The sequence below is a fragment of the Sciurus carolinensis genome, chromosome 6, assembly GCF_902686445.1.
Source record: "Sciurus carolinensis chromosome 6, mSciCar1.2, whole genome shotgun sequence".
NCBI classification, from domain to species: Eukaryota; Metazoa; Chordata; class Mammalia; order Rodentia; family Sciuridae; genus Sciurus; species Sciurus carolinensis.
In genome coordinates this window covers 83,207,604-83,225,594 of record NC_062218.1, presented here as the reverse complement: position 1 = coordinate 83,225,594, position 17,991 = coordinate 83,207,604, and the positions used below count along the sequence as shown (strand labels likewise).

General features: G+C 31.9%; 1 protein-coding gene across 5 annotated transcripts in view; it reads left to right on the top strand.

Annotated features, from left to right (window-relative positions):
* Chd1 (chromodomain helicase DNA binding protein 1) overlaps positions 1-15,501 on the top strand; it is a 70,931-nt gene extending 55,430 nt beyond the window's left edge. For 3 of the 5 annotated variants that reach the window (XM_047555053.1, XM_047555051.1, XM_047555052.1), the window contains 8 exons: positions 426-554; positions 1,004-1,267; positions 1,630-1,770; positions 6,740-6,918; positions 10,596-10,692; positions 11,851-11,902; positions 12,449-12,659; positions 14,421-15,501. In XM_047555053.1, the coding sequence (XP_047411009.1) occupies positions 426-554; positions 1,004-1,267; positions 1,630-1,770; positions 6,740-6,918; positions 10,596-10,692; positions 11,851-11,902; positions 12,449-12,659; positions 14,421-14,766 (1,419 nt within the window). In that variant the 3' untranslated portion in view covers positions 14,767-15,501. The remainder of the gene's footprint in view (positions 1-425; positions 555-1,003; positions 1,268-1,629; positions 1,771-6,739; positions 6,919-10,595; positions 10,693-11,850; positions 11,903-12,448; positions 12,660-14,420) is intronic. The other 2 variants (XM_047555054.1, XM_047555055.1) reach the window with 1 other exon arrangement.
* The last annotated feature ends 2,490 nt before the right edge of the window (positions 15,502-17,991 follow it).

Genomic DNA, 17,991 nt, shown 5'->3' with positions numbered 1-17,991 from the left:
AAAGAAAACACCAAGAAAGGGGTGATTGGAAACTTAAACAACCTTTAAAAGTTTACTTAGGACTACAATAACTACCTGTGCACTATTAAAAGTAATTTTTAGTAGTAACTCTGGTACCATTGAATTTAATCAAGGGTGGTAGTTTCCTAATTGTGAAAAATTCATTTATATTACTCATTCTTTTTTAAAGGAATATAATTGGCTAGTAATTATCAAAATATGGGGTAGAAATATGTGTTCTAACCTTTATATTTAGTATTTTTGAGGTTTTTAAATAATGAAACTCATGGGCTGGGATATAATAACACTTCTAGCATGGACAAGGCCCTGGGTTCAATTCCCAATGCTGCAAAAGATAACAATAAAGAAGAAAACTTAAAAAAAAAATCTGTGGAGTTGGTTAAAATGAAAAATAATATTTTTAGGGAGGTTTAAAGAGAAGAAAAATAAGAGCTAAGAAGAATAAAGCAATGAAATCTATGAAAGTGAAAGAGGAAATAAAGAGTGATTCCTCTCCCCTGCCTTCAGAGAAGTCTGATGAAGAAGATGATAAGGTAAAAATGCATTTTTAGAACAGTAACCTTTTCTGTGGAAAAGGGAACATGGCATGTTTTCAAGTACATTACATTTAAAAATTGAGCTAAGGTCTGAAATCTTACTGTGAAATTTTTTTTTCTCCCCTTGTGGTTCATAATGTAGTCTCATTTGTAGAACAGAATTCTACCTATGCAGTAGATACATTAGATGCATAGAGCAAAGGTCCTTCCTTTTCAAACATTTGCTAATTAAATGAACTTCTGTCTCGATTAAGGTTATTATAAATTTGAATGGGACTGGCTTATATTGGTTTATAGGAAGATAAACATTGCATGTATCTTTAAGGGGATTCTGGGTTATCTCTTTCAGAATCCACATACATGCAATCCATAGTCACGCAAAAAAAAAAAATTAGTCTTTGTCAAAATTCAGTTAGTAATACATTGGCCATACTTGCACTTTCTAGGATGAGATCACTTCTGTGAAACATCCAAATAAAAAAATTAAAACAGAAAGAGACAGTGAAGAGAAACCTGAGCCAGATGTTTGTATAAAGAAGGAACCAGAAGAGAAGAGGGAAGCAAAAGAAAAGGAAAATAAAAAAGAACTTAAAAGGGAGATAAAAGAAAAAGAGGATAAGAAAGATATAAAGGAAAAAGATTTTAAAGAAAAAAGAGAAAACAAAGTAAAAGAAGCTATGCAGAAAGAAAAAGACATAAAGGAAGAAAAGGTATGCAATTCAAAATGTAAAATTTAGAAAATAAAACAATCAGTATATTTACATTTAAAGATACTAAATTGCATATCAGCTTATATAAGTCTATTACTGAGTTCTTCAGAAGTGTTTGTGGGAATGTAGTAGAGGAGAAAAACAGATTTGAACACTTTTTTGATGCCTTTACATATAGGGTACCATTATAGGGTAGCTTGATTTTTGGTTTCCCAAAATAAAATTTGCGAAAGAAACCAAAATAGATAAAAAATATTCAGTGAGAATAAGCACATGTAGGTTTTATTGAGACAGTAATTGTTTTCTGAAAGTTTTAATCATCTTGCCTTTGTGGTTGGGTTGTTTTTATTTTCTTTTTTTAGTTGGGTGAATCCAAGTCTGAAAGTAAAGAAAGATCAAAAAAATCTTTAGTGTCTGATGCTCCAGTTCATATCACTGCAAGTGGTGAACCAGTTCCCATATCTGAAGAATCTGAAGAGCTGGATCAGAAGACATTCAGCATTGTAAGCAATAGATTTTCTGATTATTATTAATTCATGTAAAATTTTTTAAGTTGCAATTTCATCTGTGAGCTGTTAACTTAGAAATGTACTTCAATATGATAGTACTGCAGTTTAGATTGATATAAATAATAGGTTTAAATTTTGAAAGGTGTGTTAAATTTAAAATCAATTTTGAAAAGCCTTTAGGAAAGACTGAAGGAGGTTTAGAACATTTTTCCTTTAGTGTTGAAAATTTAAGGTAAAGAATTGTAAATTCTTAAACCAAGAGGTTTAAGTATTCTAGTATTTCTTCTGTATGATGAAACATTACTTTTATCTCAGTCTGTTAACAGACCAGTATTTTTAGAATATACAATGAAAATGTTTCACTAAGTGAAAAAAGAAAAAATTATGTATAAAATATAAACTGCAATGTTTTCTTACTAGATTCAGTAGACATAAAATTGCCCTGTCAAATTATTATGAATGTTTCTGAAAACACTCCGTTTCTGTACTAATTTTGTTCCAGACTGACAGGTTCCCATACCTTACTGTTGAATCTGGTTTAAAATATACTGGTTCTGCTTGCTATTACGTTTTTATGTTCTTCAAATAAGAGAGAACCTATCTTTGCCTTTTTACAAAGGACTTTTTAAATGAATATAATCAAGAACTCACAGTGGCCCAACTGTAAAATTATTTGTGATAAAAATTTTGGGAAGACTTTACAGTAAGATTACAGTATAGGGATGCAATAGGTATATGGTTTATATTGCTGGCTCTAGATCAGAATGCTGCTGTTTGGAAAGTAAGTATTAAGATTAAATGAATTGGTACTTGTAAAGTTTTCAGAACAGTGCTTTCCTCAAAAGCTCAGGAAACATGAAAATTGATAGTGATTGTGGGAGAGGTTGTGACTGAATTCAGATATGAGAGAAATGAAAAAGTACAGGTATAGAGCAAAATTATAGAGAAAAGAACTGAATGATAGACAGATATGGAATTTTCAGAGCTTTAAACAGCATTACAATATGCATCATTGTAGTTCTAAGATCTGAAGGTTTATACTAGTTGAGCAATTAACTTATGTCACTTGTTAGACTGGGTTATAACCTTAGTTTTATCAAATAACTGTACTTGAAAGATACACATTTTCCCTTCTAAAACTAAATTTGTGATTGGCCCACTATGTTATTCTTCTCACCCTCTTGTCACACTTTTTTTCCTCTTTTGGACACTGACTAGAAAATGCTGATAGAATGAACATGTGCTCATTCTCTGTAGGTTTCATGACTTCCCCAAACATAGCTTCACATGCTTTCCTTGCTCCTTGAAAAATAGTAGTTCCTTCTACAGTTTCACAGTTTTCTTGTTCTTACTGTTAGCAGTTGACATCATTCTAATCAGTGAGAATTTGGGAATACGCCAAGTAAGCCACTGCTGCTGCTCCTGTCTTCCGGTTGTTTACTTGAGCTATGTGTGCTATTTCTGGCCTTTTTCTTTTCCCCTTTCTTTTTTTCTTTCCTTTTTTCTTTCTTTTTTTTTTTTTTTTTTTTACAGAATTTTTAAAAAATTTGTTCTTTTTAGTTATACATGACAGTAGAATGTATTTAGACATATATCATGTATACATGGAGTAGAACTTCCCATTTTTGTGGTTATACATGATATGGCTATACTGGTCTTGTGTTCTTGTGAACATAGGCAACTTATGTTTGATTCATTCTATTGTCTTTCCCATTCGCATCTCCCCTCTTTTCCCCCCACAACAACCTGTCCAATTTGGCGCGCATTCCCCACCACCCCGCCGCCTTCCCAGGTCTATTGTGAGCCAGCATCTGCATATCAGAGAACATTCAACCTTTGGTTTTTTGGGATTGGCTTATTTCACTTAGCGTGATAGACTCCAGTTTCATCCATTTACTGGTAAATGCCATAATTCCATTCTTTATGGCTGAGTAATATTCCAATGTATATATGTACCAAATTTTCTTTATCCATTCATCTGTTGAGGGGACCTAGGCTGGTTCCACAGCTTAGCTATTGTGAATTGGAGCTGCTGTAAACATTAATGTGACCATATCACTGTAGAATGCTGATTTTTAAGTCCTTTGGCTATACACTGAGGAATGGGACAACTGGGTCAAATGGTGGTTCCATTCCAGGTTTTCTGAGGAATCTCCATACTGCTTTCCAGAGTGGTTGCACCAATTTTCAGTCCCACTTATAGTGTATGAGTGTACCTTTTTCTTCACATCCTTGCCTGTTACTGTGGTCTTTCATTTTGATCTCTTCTGTAGGATCATACACTGGATTCCTTGTCTCATTTTCAAGGATAACTTTTTTATTTGTGACTTAATCTAGCCTCCCTGTCTATTTTCTATTGACTTTTTTTTTTTTTTTTTAAACCCTCTCTGTTGGGTAGGAGTGGAGAATATGAAACTCCTCACTTGAACTGCTCTCTCTACTCTATATACTTAATTATTGAGTAAGGTAAGATTGCTCCTCTGCCTTTTTTTTTTTTTTTTCTTTGCCCACATTTTCTCTTGAGCTTTCTAACATTCAGGTCACTACTCAAATGGAAAGTTTTCTTCTGTGCCCAGTGCATAAATTTTCTCTTCATGAATCTCCATAGATGATCTTTTGTATATCCTGGAACTGAAGAATGGAATAGTTTTAAACATGGGCTCTGGAGCCAGTCTTTCTCAGCTTACACTGGATTATACTTCTGTTTAAGGAATTCCATTTTACTGGGTCTAGTTTTTAAGAAATTAGGCACCCTTTTCTTGTTCTTTTTTCTCTTTGATCTTTGCCTTATTTAGCACCTCTTGCTTTTCCTTTTCTTTCATTGAATCATTTTCATAAATGATAGTATAACTTAGTGCTAAGTTAAGAAATAGGATTTGAGTCAGTTGATCTGGGTTTCTGATGTCACCTTGTACTAAGCCTCAGTTTCTTGTACTTTAAAATGTATAGAAAAGTAATATTGTCAGAGTCAGAGGTACCATTTGAAGCAAAACATAGCTGTTAGTACCTAATAAGGAATTTGTTAACTACTGTAATTTCTCCATTTCCTATATTCAGACTTTAGCTGTGGCACAGATTTTAGTCTATTTCTTCACTCTCTACTCACTTCCAAAGGAGCAAATTCTTTTGGCTCTACACACTGATCTAAGTCAGAGCCGTCTCTGACTGTACTGCTTCTATCCTTCCCTGTCTATACCTTAGTTTGTATTTCATACAGTGACCAGAGAGATTATGGTGGTTATATGAAGGATAGAGTCATATACCATGTTAATTCTGTACTTAGAATTCTCAAGTGGTGTTTCAGTCTTTTTCAAGAGTGGTTGAAAAAGTCTAAAAGGTAGAGCATCTGGTTAACTCCTGTCATCTCCTGATTTCTCTCTCTCTTTCTCTTGATTCCAGTTATATTGATATTCATATTGTTCCTTAAACATGAAAAAACAGATTTTAGGACATGTGTATGTACTTTTGGCCTCTGCTTGGAATGTTGTACTCCTTATTTTCTCAAACATCATTCTTTCCTAAAATCTTAAGAAGTTTGGAAGCTCCTTGCTCTAGTTTTTCTTGATCACAGTTGTTACCATCTAACTCCCAATGCTTTGCTTATATTTTGGCTCTCATGAGAGTCCAGGTTTCATAATGTCACTGTCAGACTTACTGCTGTATGTCCTAGAAATAGAGTAATGCCGGGAGTGTAGTGTGTACTTATATATTGAGCCAGTTATTTTCTAGCAGGGTATGAATTATCAAACCAAAAGCTGGAAACAGCAGCTATGGAGAATGCTAAAATTATGTAGGAAATCAAGAAATTCCATTTGTTTTTGAAAAAAGGCATTGGATGTAACTGAATTCTAGTTTGAACAAAAGAACCCATAATTCTGATGATACTTAAGCTGTTCTTGACAAAGAATGGAAAACTTCCCAACTGATTCAGCCATTAAAACAGAATAAAATACTCCTAAGCAAATCCATACCTATATAGACAATTTATAACAGAGGCCCTTTAGAGTGGTGGAGTAAGGATTTCTTTTTTTTTTCTTTTTTTCTCTTTTTTAATAAATGACATCAACTAAATATGTCTGATGTTAACCCATCTTTACTTCCTAGAATTAAACTAACTTGCTCTTCATGTGTAAATTTATATGGATATTTAAAAAAATTTTTTTTTACATTTTTACTCATAAATTTTATCTAACGCTTACCCTTTTCATAACATTTTTATTCTCTTGTTATAAAGTTATAGTTTTATTGGTGTAATAAAACTGAATTATGCAATTTTTGATATCATTTTATTAGCATGTAAGTATTTCTAAAGAACAAGCTTAATCATCATCACCCATCCCCACTTCTCCGACCACCCAAAATATAAAAGTCACAAAAGTCATCATTAGCTGGGTGCAGTAGTGTGCACCTTTAATCCCAGCTGCTTGGGAGACTGAAATAGGAGGATCATGAGTTCAAGGTCGTCTGGGCAGCATCATAAGACTTTATCTCAGAAATTTAAAAGGTCTGGGGATATTTAGAGTGCTTGCCAACACCCCCCCCCCCCCAAAAAAAAAAAAGCATTGCATTGCTTTGTGCCAAAGATTTTGGATAGACAACTTATACATCTGTATTATATAAAGATCCAATTGTTTTACATTTTACAGTTATTATAGGAAAGATTTACTCTGAAGTGTATTACTCTCACCATTTCTTAGTATTCTCTAAGTTTATGCAGAATGGTTCACTGTAGTATAAAAAGCATTCTTTTTTTATAACTGAGTAAAATCCAAAACTTTAGCTTTCTCAGAGATTGATTTTTAAATGATAATGAAAAGCTTTGCTTTGTATGTAAGAGTTGTGTGATTTAACTGCATATTTTGTCACATATTTATATTTACTTATGTAAACATCACTGAAATAGATTGATCTTATTGAATTCATGTTTTTAATACAGTTTTTGTATATTTTTCCCATTTTCAAGTGTAAAGAAAGAATGAGACCTGTTAAGGCAGCTTTGAAACAACTTGATCGGCCTGAGAAAGGCCTTTCAGAAAGAGAACAACTGGAACATACTAGACAATGTTTAATAAAAATTGGAGATCATATCACAGAATGTCTGAAAGAGTATACAAATCCTGAACAAATAAAACAGTGGAGAAAGTAAGTGACATACTTTTTAGGAATTGGGGAACTTAAAGTATATAACTTTCATATTTTTATTTTTCTCCAGCTGAAGGTTAGTGACAAAATAGCATTTAAAGAAGTAATGTAAGAATGAATGTTTTAATTTTCTCCCTTTAATTTCAAAGCATTTTATTCATGAATGGTTATCTATCACAATAAGTTCTAAGTGGCATCTCTGCTTTTAAATAAGAAATAGAGCTGTTTCATTAAAATTCAGATTACATTTTATTTTAAAATGTCTTTAATTCACCAAATTATTCTCAGTAAATCTTTAGAAATCAGTGTGCCTAAAGAATTTATTTTACATAAATTTAGCAATTTATCTTCTGGATTTGTATATGAAGTCATAAAAATGAACACATTTCAATCAACGTAAAATGCAAAACATCTATTTTTTTCCCATTACTTTAGAAACAGATGGATCATAGTCGATCTTAAAGTTGTAAATCTGAGCTGTGATACTATTTTACAAATCACATCTTTTAATGATTACCAGATCCAGATCAGAGTTAAGCCAAACTACTAGACTTCATTAGGAAAGAAGGAAAATTTGCACATAACTGTCAGTGATGTCAGTTTATTAGTTTGTTGACTTCTTTACTATATGCATTGCAGCTATATATCAGAACAAAAGGCGTAAATAATTTCCTGGAGGAGCTTTAATGATAAAAGTTTAAATATATGTATATATCCAATTCTTGTTCCATCCCCTTTTGCCTTAAATTCAATTAGAACCCATATATAAAAAGAAACTAGAAAGTTGATCATAATCATTAGCCTTTGTATATAAGTGAAAACTAATGTGTAATGTTTAGAAAAACCAAATCCATGCATGGACAGTAATAATAGTAGCCTAAAATTTCGCGTGTATGAGATCTTGGAATGATTTGCTAAAGTTGTCATCAGAAAATGTGTTTAGTGTTCCCCTCTTGGCTAATTTTTAACTTTAAAACCTTAAACAATAATCAGTATCATTGAGCTCCAGTGTTAGCTCCAGAACGATGGCATCTATAGGCAAGCCCTTTAATAAGCTGTGAGATGCTGTAGTTTTTTTCAATTATTGCATGATAAATTTGATTATATCATGAGGAATGAGAAACAGTGATTCTAAAGTACAATATTCACAGTGTCTGGCATAATCTTTTATTTATAGATGGTTTATAGACACATAGTAGTTTGCCTTCATCTGCCCGCTTTATGTTCCAGGACCCCTAATGAGTACCTGAAACCAGGGATTGTACTGAACCATATATATGTTAGGTTTTTGCCTGCATATAAATAACTACAATAATGTTTAATTTTTAAATTAGGCACAGCAAGAGATGAATGCCTTTTTCATCTTAACTCAGTACTTTACGTGCACACTATATCTATAACCAAGAAAAGTAGCATAAGTTTTTTTCCTTCATAGTTTCACAGATAGAAAATTCATTCTTACTATTGATCTTAGCAACCTTAGTGTATTTTTTTTTTCCTTTATCTTTTGAGAACTTTAACCGTTCACATAAAAGGAACATTTTTGTGGCTTCTTTTTCCAAATTGGCAGCATCACTAATCAGGCATTTTGGGAACCATAAAAATAAGGGTTACTGGAACATAAGCACTACATTAGCTGTACAGTAGACCTGAAAACCAAGGTGGTTACTAAATGACCTAACAGGTGAGAAGCACATACAACATGGGTATGCTGGACGAAGGGATAATTCACATCCCAAGTGAGATGGAGTGGCAGTGGGACTGGGGCAAAATAGGAGGCATGAAATTTCTTCCTGTTACTCAGAATGGCACACAATTTAAAACATGATTTATTTCTAAGATTTTCCATTTAATATTTTCAGACCATGGTTGATTGTGGGTGACTAACTGTGAAATGCAAACCTATGGAAGTTGGGGGTGCAGTGGACGGACGCCTACTATACCATAAACAGAATTATTCCATCCTTCTCAAACCTTTTTAATTCATGATCTCCAAAGTGTGGAACCCTAGAAGAGCAGTGCAGGGAAGTTCATTTATGTAGATTAGGCTTAAAGGGGATTATAGTCAACTTCTTTTATCTTTCTATATGCAAGATCTAAAGTTTAATTTGTTCTGTCAAATGGTTCCCAAACATAATTTTGACTACAGCTTGTTTACCTTTGATAAAATTGGAAAAGTGAAGATAGTGCTGTCAATTATTCCTAAAGCTAAATTTAGCTAATTTAATAGTGACTAATACAAGTAGATGTTATTTCAGATTTAGTTATCAGGAAATGGAGGGAAAGTCTTTGGAAGAAGAGAGACCAGTAGCCAGGAGACTCCCCTGTCCCCCAGTCATGTGTCATTTTACCTGTAAAGGCCATGCTCTAATATGTTTTCTTTTCCAGATTGGGCAAATAATATTTTTCATTTTTCTCCCCTTTAGTTCTTAGCCACCTTGATTCCATATTCCTTGCTGTTATTTTCTCCTGCCACTGCCTACCTCTGGTTATATACATTTCCCTTAAAGAGAGGGGAACAGAAAGACCCCAACTGATAAATATTCTAGAGATTGAATTAGCTTTTATTTTGGCCTTGTCTGGCCATAACACCACCTGTGCTTTGGCCCAACAATAGTTGTGTAGGTGATATAATCAGAATCTAATTCCTGATTAGATTTTTCCAGGGCAAAATTGTTTTTAATAAGAAAATTATGAATAAAAAAGCAGTTCATTAATTTTCTACAACTTACTCTTGTGAATTAGTTGTAGAATATAAGTATGTTAGCGATAGTCTGTAAATTCATTTATTTTCTCAGCCAAATTTGCTTTTAAATTATATTTTAAGGCAAATACCCCTACAGAGAATGTTTGTGTTTTTGGATGGCAGCTAACCTAATATAGCATTTTTTGGCATGTTTGAAAATTAAAAATTATATATATTTAAGTTATACAGTTTGATTATTTTATATACATATTTGTTAGGAAATCATCACTGAAATTTATGATTAATTACTAATGCCTGCCTTTGGAGGGGAAGAGAGACCCAAAGATATCATCTAGTTACCTAACTTCAAGTATCTGATCATGTTACTTTTATTATGACCATTACATCACTATTTAAAAATGACAATTTCTGGACTGGGGTTGTAGCTCAGTGGTGGAGCAGTTATCTCACACATACGAGGCACTGGGTTGGGTCCTCAGCACATGTAAGAATAAATAAAATAAAGGTATTGTGTCCATCTACAATTAAAAATGAAAAAAAAAATTCTTTAAAAAATAGCAATTTCTAATGCATTATTTAGGACCATTTTTTACAAGCTTAATTCATATTGTCTGCTGGTGTTTCTGCTCAGACTATTAACATAACCTGATCTCTTACAAAGTCTGTATCATAACATAAATCTCTGAGTCCCTCCTTGGTTTGTTGGTTTACATATTTTGGGTCCATTTCAAATCAGGATTATTACTGCTTTTCATTCCAAAATGAAGGGTTTTGGAAGAGAAATAGAACTGTATCATTAAAGTCTTCCAAATGTGAAAAAAGTAAATATAAAAATTAATCTCTTTAGACTTTGTTTCATTGATGGCAATTTTTATGTGTATTATGTGTTTCTGTCAGGGAATGGTGTTCTGTGTTCTCTGAAAAAACTAAATATTTTCCACAAGATTAATTTATCTTTGTTTTCTTCTAGAAACCTGTGGATTTTTGTATCTAAATTTACTGAGTTTGATGCAAGAAAATTGCATAAATTATATAAGCATGCTATTAAGAAGCGCCAGGAATCTCAGGTAAAATAACACATCATATTTTTTATTCTTTAATGTGTCATTAAAATCATGATGCATTCTTTATTACATAATAACTCAACTAATTAATGTAGAAGAAATGAATGATACAGAAAAATCACAATTAGAAAATAACATTGCTGGTGTTATGGCACATGTCTATATTCTCAGCTGCTCAGGAAGCTGAGACCAGGAGGAGCACAACTTCAAGGCTGGCATGGGCAATTTAGGAAGACCTTGTGTCTGATTTTGTTGTCGTTGTTGTTGTTGTTTTGGACGAGGGATTAAAACCCAGGGACACATTACCACTGAGCTATATCCCTAGTCCTTTTATTTTTTATTTTGAGACACAGTATCCCTAAGTTGATTAGGACCTCACTAAGTTGCTGAGACTGCCCTCAAATTGGGACCCTCCTGCCTCAACTTCTAGAGTCAACTGGGTTTACAGGTGTACAACACTGTACCTCACTTAATCCTATCTCAAAAAATAAAAAGGACTGTGGACATAGCTTAGTGGTAGAATACTCCTGGGTGCAATTCTTAGTACCACAAAAAAAAAAAAAAAAATGAAGAATACAACTAGAAAAATAACAGCAGTAGTAATTGTTGTAGGCAAGATCCACAGAAGGAAACTAAAATTAATGTAATCATAGAAAATAACTGATACTTTTCAAAAATGTCAAAGTTGTAACAATAAGAAAAGACTAAGGAATTATCACAGAAGACTTAATAACTAAATGTAAGTTCCAGATTGGATCCCAGAGCAGAAGAACAACATTAGGGAAAATGTTAAATCAGAATAAAGAATAAAGTCTATGGTTCAGTTAATAGTATTGAGTCAATCACTGTTAATTACTTGGTTTTGATCATTATATCTGGCTGTAAAAGATGTTAGAATTAGGAGAAGCAAGGTGAAGGGCATAAGGGCATTTTTGATACTATTTTTACAATGTGTTAAATTTAAAATCTCAAAGTTGGTTTTAAAAATCAATCATGGGACAGAATAAAGAAAAAGGGAGATTTGTAACTGTTACATATTCATTCTTATGTTTTATGTGAGTACTTTGTTCAGTATCAGAATTTTCTTTTTAAGAATTCCTCCCATTCCTCTGTTTTATAAAGGTGTTTGAAGGCATTTAAAAGATTCTTTTTTTGTTTTAGCAAAATAATGACCAGAACAGTAATTTGAGTGCTCATATGGTCAGAAATCCAGGTAAGTAAACTTTACTAGTTATTTTGGAAGATAAAAAATTGTTCTTTTTTGTTTAACCAAAGTATGAAAAGGATTGAGTTGTTCCAGTTTTAAAGTCCCCTATATTGAGAAGTTACTGTAATTTTCATATATTCCTACATTATTAGATAAAAATCTATTCTCTTAAAGAGTAATGTTTTAGCTTTTCCATAAACCAACCAACTTGTCAGTTGGTAGAAATTGTAAGATAATTTTTAAGATGAATGTTTATTCCTTTTTAATGTAACTTGGAATAATGCATTCTTTCTGTATAAGTCAAAAATCTGAAAAAGAGTATGTATATTTCAATTGTGAGTTTTTTTGTTTTTTTGTTTTTTTTAATTTCAGAACCAAGTTACCCTTCTAAAAGCCTTATCTATGTGCTTTTATAGACCATTTTTAAATGGTTTAACTGCCTGTATTTGGGAAATGATTTTATTTTGGCAGGAGTCACTGTTATCTAGAAATAATAATGCTTTTACCACATTTTTTAAAGTCACTAACAAAAGTTGGACTTTTATCCAACAGATGTGGAAAGATTAAAAGAAAATACAAATCACGATGATAGCAGCAGGGACAGTTACTCTTCTGATAGACATTTATCTCAGTATCACGATCACCATAAAGATCGACATCAGGGAGATTCTTACAAAAAGAGTGATTCCAGGAAAAGACCATATTCATCATTTAGTAATGGTAAAGATCATCGTGAGTGGGATCACTACAAGCAAGACAGCAGGTAAATTTGACAAGTTACTTTTGAAATTTTGCTTATTCGTGTCTTTCTTCTTTTGATTAAACCATACTTGCTGTATTTGACCTATCAACCATTTAATTTTCACACAATCAGAATAGCTCTTGTTCTGAAAGTTAGAAAAATTGACTTAGTATTTTTTTAAAAAATATTTTTTAATTGTAGATGGACACAATATCTTTTTTATTTATTTGTATGTGGTGCTGAGGATCAAACCTAGTTCCTCACACGTGCGAGGCAAGTGCTCTATCACTAAGCCACAAACCCAGCCCCAACTTTTTTTGTTGTTAATAACTGATTGTCTCTATAAAATGGTTTTTGAATTATAAAATCAAAATCAAAATATGCAGTGAGAGATAAAAATTGTAGTAGGGAGTTTTGTAACTGTAAGTTGTATTCATTATTGTTTAAAAGTAGCTTTATGTTGAGAAGATACTGTATTTTTAATATATACCTACATTGTTGGCTTTGGAGAATATTGGCTCAATTATGTTTCAAAATAGGATAAAGTAAAACTTGATGAAATAGTGGTTCAAATTTGATGAAGGAAATTCTGCATTTCATATTTAAAATAAAAAAGTCATGAGAAGAAAAAAAATAATGTATGTGAATACAGTGTAAGGTTAAACTTAATCTCAGCAATCTGATACAGTACTGAAGTCCAGGAAGTTTTAACTATGTATTGTTTTTGTTACTTGAAACCTTTGAACACTAGACAGCCTGAATATATAACAGCATTTTATTCCTTTATTGGTAAAGCACTGTTTTTAATAATCACCATTACTAAAATTAAACTCGAACACTGAGAATGAAAGCAAGTATCAGCAAGAAATCATTGTTTAGAATGTAAACACACACTTCAGGGTACCCATGAAGCCCTGAGTTTGATCCCCAGAAAAGAAATAGAAATTAGAAGACATTGTATTTTAGTTGTGTTCACAGCAGCAATTTCTTCTCTGAAAGCTCTGTCACACTAAACATATTAACTATAGAATGACTTAATATTAGAAAGGGGGATATAATAAAAATGAAAAGCCATATTTGTAGTAATATATATTTATAATTCCACAGGCTTCTAGAAGATAATTTTGTTTTTAATAAGAACCTTTAGTCAACCAAGGAAACATGTTCACTGTGTTTTTTTTTTAAACAGGCAAACATAGAGATTATTTCTCATTAAACTGCTACATTTATTTTTTAGCAAATTGCCACATTTATGTATGGAGTAAAATCACATAATGGTAAAACATAGAACAAGTCATCTTGAGGAAGGTTTTAATAGACATCACCAACCAACGAAAATTCTCCTTTTTAAATTATTTTGGACTGCATTCTCACATTTAAATTTTTTTCAACTTCACTGTTCACAGAAGGTTCAGATTTTAAGGGTTTTTTTGGATAGTTGTGATTATCTCACTTTCAGCTTTCAGATAATTAAGATGAATTATTACAAGTGATTCATAATATAAAAAGCAGTGTTCTTAAAATGGGCATGGGAAATAAGGTACTGTCTGAGATACTCAGTATGCTTCCCACTTTAATGAATCAAATAATTTTTTCAAAGACATATTTCCAGTAATTTTTTAAGGCTTATCTATGAAGTTTAATAAATACTGAGATTGTATACAATACTTTAAAAGCATGTTTTTAAAGTATTTTGTTTTGGTTTTTAAAAAGATTGTATTTGGAAACATTAAGTTTACATTATTAGTTTGACTAAAAAAAACCCACTTTCTCTTTTATTAGATACTACAGTGACAGAGAAAAACACAGAAAACTGGATGATCACAGGAGTAGAGATCACAGGTCAAATTTGGAAGGAAGTTTAAAAGATCGATCTCATTCTGATCATCGATCTCATTCAGATCATCGGTTACATTCAGATCACCGGTCAAGTTCTGAATATATACACCATAAATCTTCCAGGGATTATAGGTATCACTCAGATTGGCAAATGGACCACAGAGCTTCCAGTAGTGGCCCTAGGTCACCACTAGATCAGAGGTCTCCATATGGCTCCAGATCTCCATTTGAACATTCAGTTGAACACAAAAGTACACCTGAGCATACCTGGAGTAGTCGGAAAACATAACAAAAACTGATGTTTTGTCTTTCTGGACTTTTCTTTTAGCCATATATCATAAACCAACACAGTAATTGCCTTACATGACTTGAAAGATATAAACAGATCTTCTATCAGTAGCAGTATTGTTACTTCTTTCCAGGATGCAAGGTCTATTATCCCAACAGAAGAGAAAATATTTTTATATTTAAGGATTATGCTGCACTGTACTACAAATATTGTAGTACTTTTTTTTTTTCTTTTTTAAAGAAATGGAAAATGTTTACTCTAACAGGGACCTCAACACTGCCCTCCCATATAGGCTGGATAAAACTGTTTTTAAGTCAGTGGTTTTAGACTGACCTCCATTTAAATTATGTTTGTATATGAACTTTACTCTGACCTGTGATCATGTTTCAGGAAGGAATGAAAGAGAGTTCTTTTCTTAATAAAGAAAAAACACTCAAGGACTTTGTTCACTTTCCAAAGCTACTTGTTTACATTGTACACTGCGACCACCTTGCCGCTTTTCATCACAAGCTTGAATATTTAAATTCTGTACTTATATCTGTAATATAGCCAGAAATTTCCTGTTTGTGATCTATTATGCCTTTTTACAAGAAAAAATGGCTGTAAATTATTGTAAATGTATTAAATGAGCTTTCCTTACTTTCCTTCCCCTTCTCAGGCTTTTTTTGACTGTTCCTTTCCCTACCAACTCAGGCCTTCTTATTAAAAAAAAAAAAAAAAAAAAAAAAAAAAAAATCAGTGTTAATAACACTTTTTAATGATTTGTCTTGATGGAATCATTGTTTAGAATGTAAACAATGGGGAAAGGGGCCACTTATTTCCATTAGTCCTCTTTTTTATATTGAATATTTTATTAGATAAATGTGTCCCCCCTGTTTTTTCTTTTTTAGTCAATATTGTGTTTGTAGTTTTTAAAAAATGGTGAAATAATATGGAAAATCTAAACTGCATGCTCTGGAAACATTTTTTTCAGATGCATTTGGTTTAAAAGAGTAGGTGTATGAACACTCTGAGAATCCAAAACAGCCAAAAGTTATTGTAAATCCATTTGTTTTCCCTTTTCATGTGGGCAATAATGTCAAATGTGCTATGCAGCCAGGTTAACATTTTAGACAAACTTGATTGACTTTTAATATAAACTGTTACAATGCACACTGATTGTATATAAAAACCTTATATATGACAAATTAAATTTAAGAAAAAGGATATGTGGGCTCCTGTACTTTTCTGCTGCATTCTTATTCCCTTAAGCACTTAATCCACCCCCCCTTAAGTAACATTTAGCTACCAGAAAAGGGGTATTTTGGTAAGCAGTTGAATATTGGTGATATGTAGTACTACAAATAATCTATTTTGAAGACTATATGCATCTTTCTATGAAATAAAACTTAGATCATAGAAATCTTTGTTGGATCCTTTGGCTTTCTGCAAATACTATTTTAGGATGCCTTATTTATTCACAGATTTTTATTGTACTCGGAATTTTTGAATCATGTGGCATACATTCTTGGATGTATGCTGTGATGTAACAAATTTAAACCTTACCTGTGACAAATGTAAGTATATGGATATATTTCTATAACATTCCTATACATGTCCAAATTGTTGTGGAAGCAGCAATCTACTAAAATTTATCTGTAGATTTATTTTTTAATATTTTCCTTTTATCCAGCTAGGTCTAAAATTTATATAATGTGTATGAAACAGTACCTTCCCTTTTAAACATTAATTATTATTTTAGATATAGTTACCCTGAAGAATGATGATGTCTTTTGTCCCTGGTATAAGAGACATCATATGAAAGAGTAACTTCATAGTTTATAATTAAATATAAAAATGACAAAAGAACTCAGTGCTGACATTTTTTAAAGTTTTTCACTTTTCTATACATTTAATATTAATAACTTTATGGCACAAGAGCATTTGATTAAAAAATTATGCCCAGTGAATTTACTAACACAGATAATGGGCAGGGGTTGACCTTTCTTAATGCATTATTTTGTAGCAAGCTGTGACATTTGCTCTATATCCTTTTGTGCAAATTTCATGGAACAGTATTGCATTTTTGGAGATAAGAGAATGAGCTCTAGTTTTAGCAGTGCTATACTTAGACATTTTAGTCAACTAGCTGAGTTGAATGAAGAATCTAAAACTAACACTTATTAATTGATAGTAAATATGTAATTATTTGTAAAAAGTCAGTAATTATTTAGGAAAGGAACAAGCCATAAATTTGTTAAGAAACAATGGAGAAGAACGTGAGTACCTAGATACAACAGGGATTGTTCTCTATTAAAATGCTTATTTTTTTGTCTTTTACATGCTCATTCTGCTTTGCTATTTTTATCCATTTGTGTTTAATTATTTAAGGCTGAGAGATTTTGCATAACAATGTACCAGTTTACTCTCCACTTTAATAATATACAATAAATGATTCTTATTAAAAGCAATGGCCTCTGCTTATAAAGAAAATATTCTTCATTTAGGGTATATTAGAAAATAGTTTTCAGAGTAGAAAATTGGAGTTTGAATGGTTTCCTTCATTGGTTCCAGGGTGAGTGGCTTAATAAAATGAAAAACCATCAGAATTTTATATACTCTAGATTACATGTGATTTTTTTTAAAAAAATCTGTTTTTGTAGTTTTATAATGAAAGGGTTGAGTGCTAAACAGATTTATACAGATTGTCATTCATTTTCATGTTTGTCAAGAACATTTGACATTTGTTTTCTCTGCATGTTTCTGACCAGAAAATTAACTTTGGACCACCATAACTAATTGCTGTACCTTTATAAATACAAAATCTGAAAAGGGATGGAGCCTTAGAAAAGCAACTGATCTTTAAATATGGGATTTTTATTTTAGACTTAACCCAGTTTTATCTGAATATGACCATATATTGGTAAATTGGAGATAATTTTAAATTTTTGAGCTTATAAGCATATAATAAAATATTTTTGTTTCTGAATAGGTGTGAATAAAAACATCAATATAGATGTCTCTACACAGATTAGGTTCAAGACTCAAAAGTATAAAACATTTATGAATTTTTGCAGCACTGTATACAAGATTTTCAAAGAGTGAAAATTATTAAAAGGGAGACAATTGGAGAACAGTGCAACAGTAAAAAAATATCTGGAGACAGAATGTCAAAACTTTGGTATTAAAATTCCTAGACCATTCAGTTGTAGATAGTTGAAAGAAAATAAGTCAATCAAAATTATA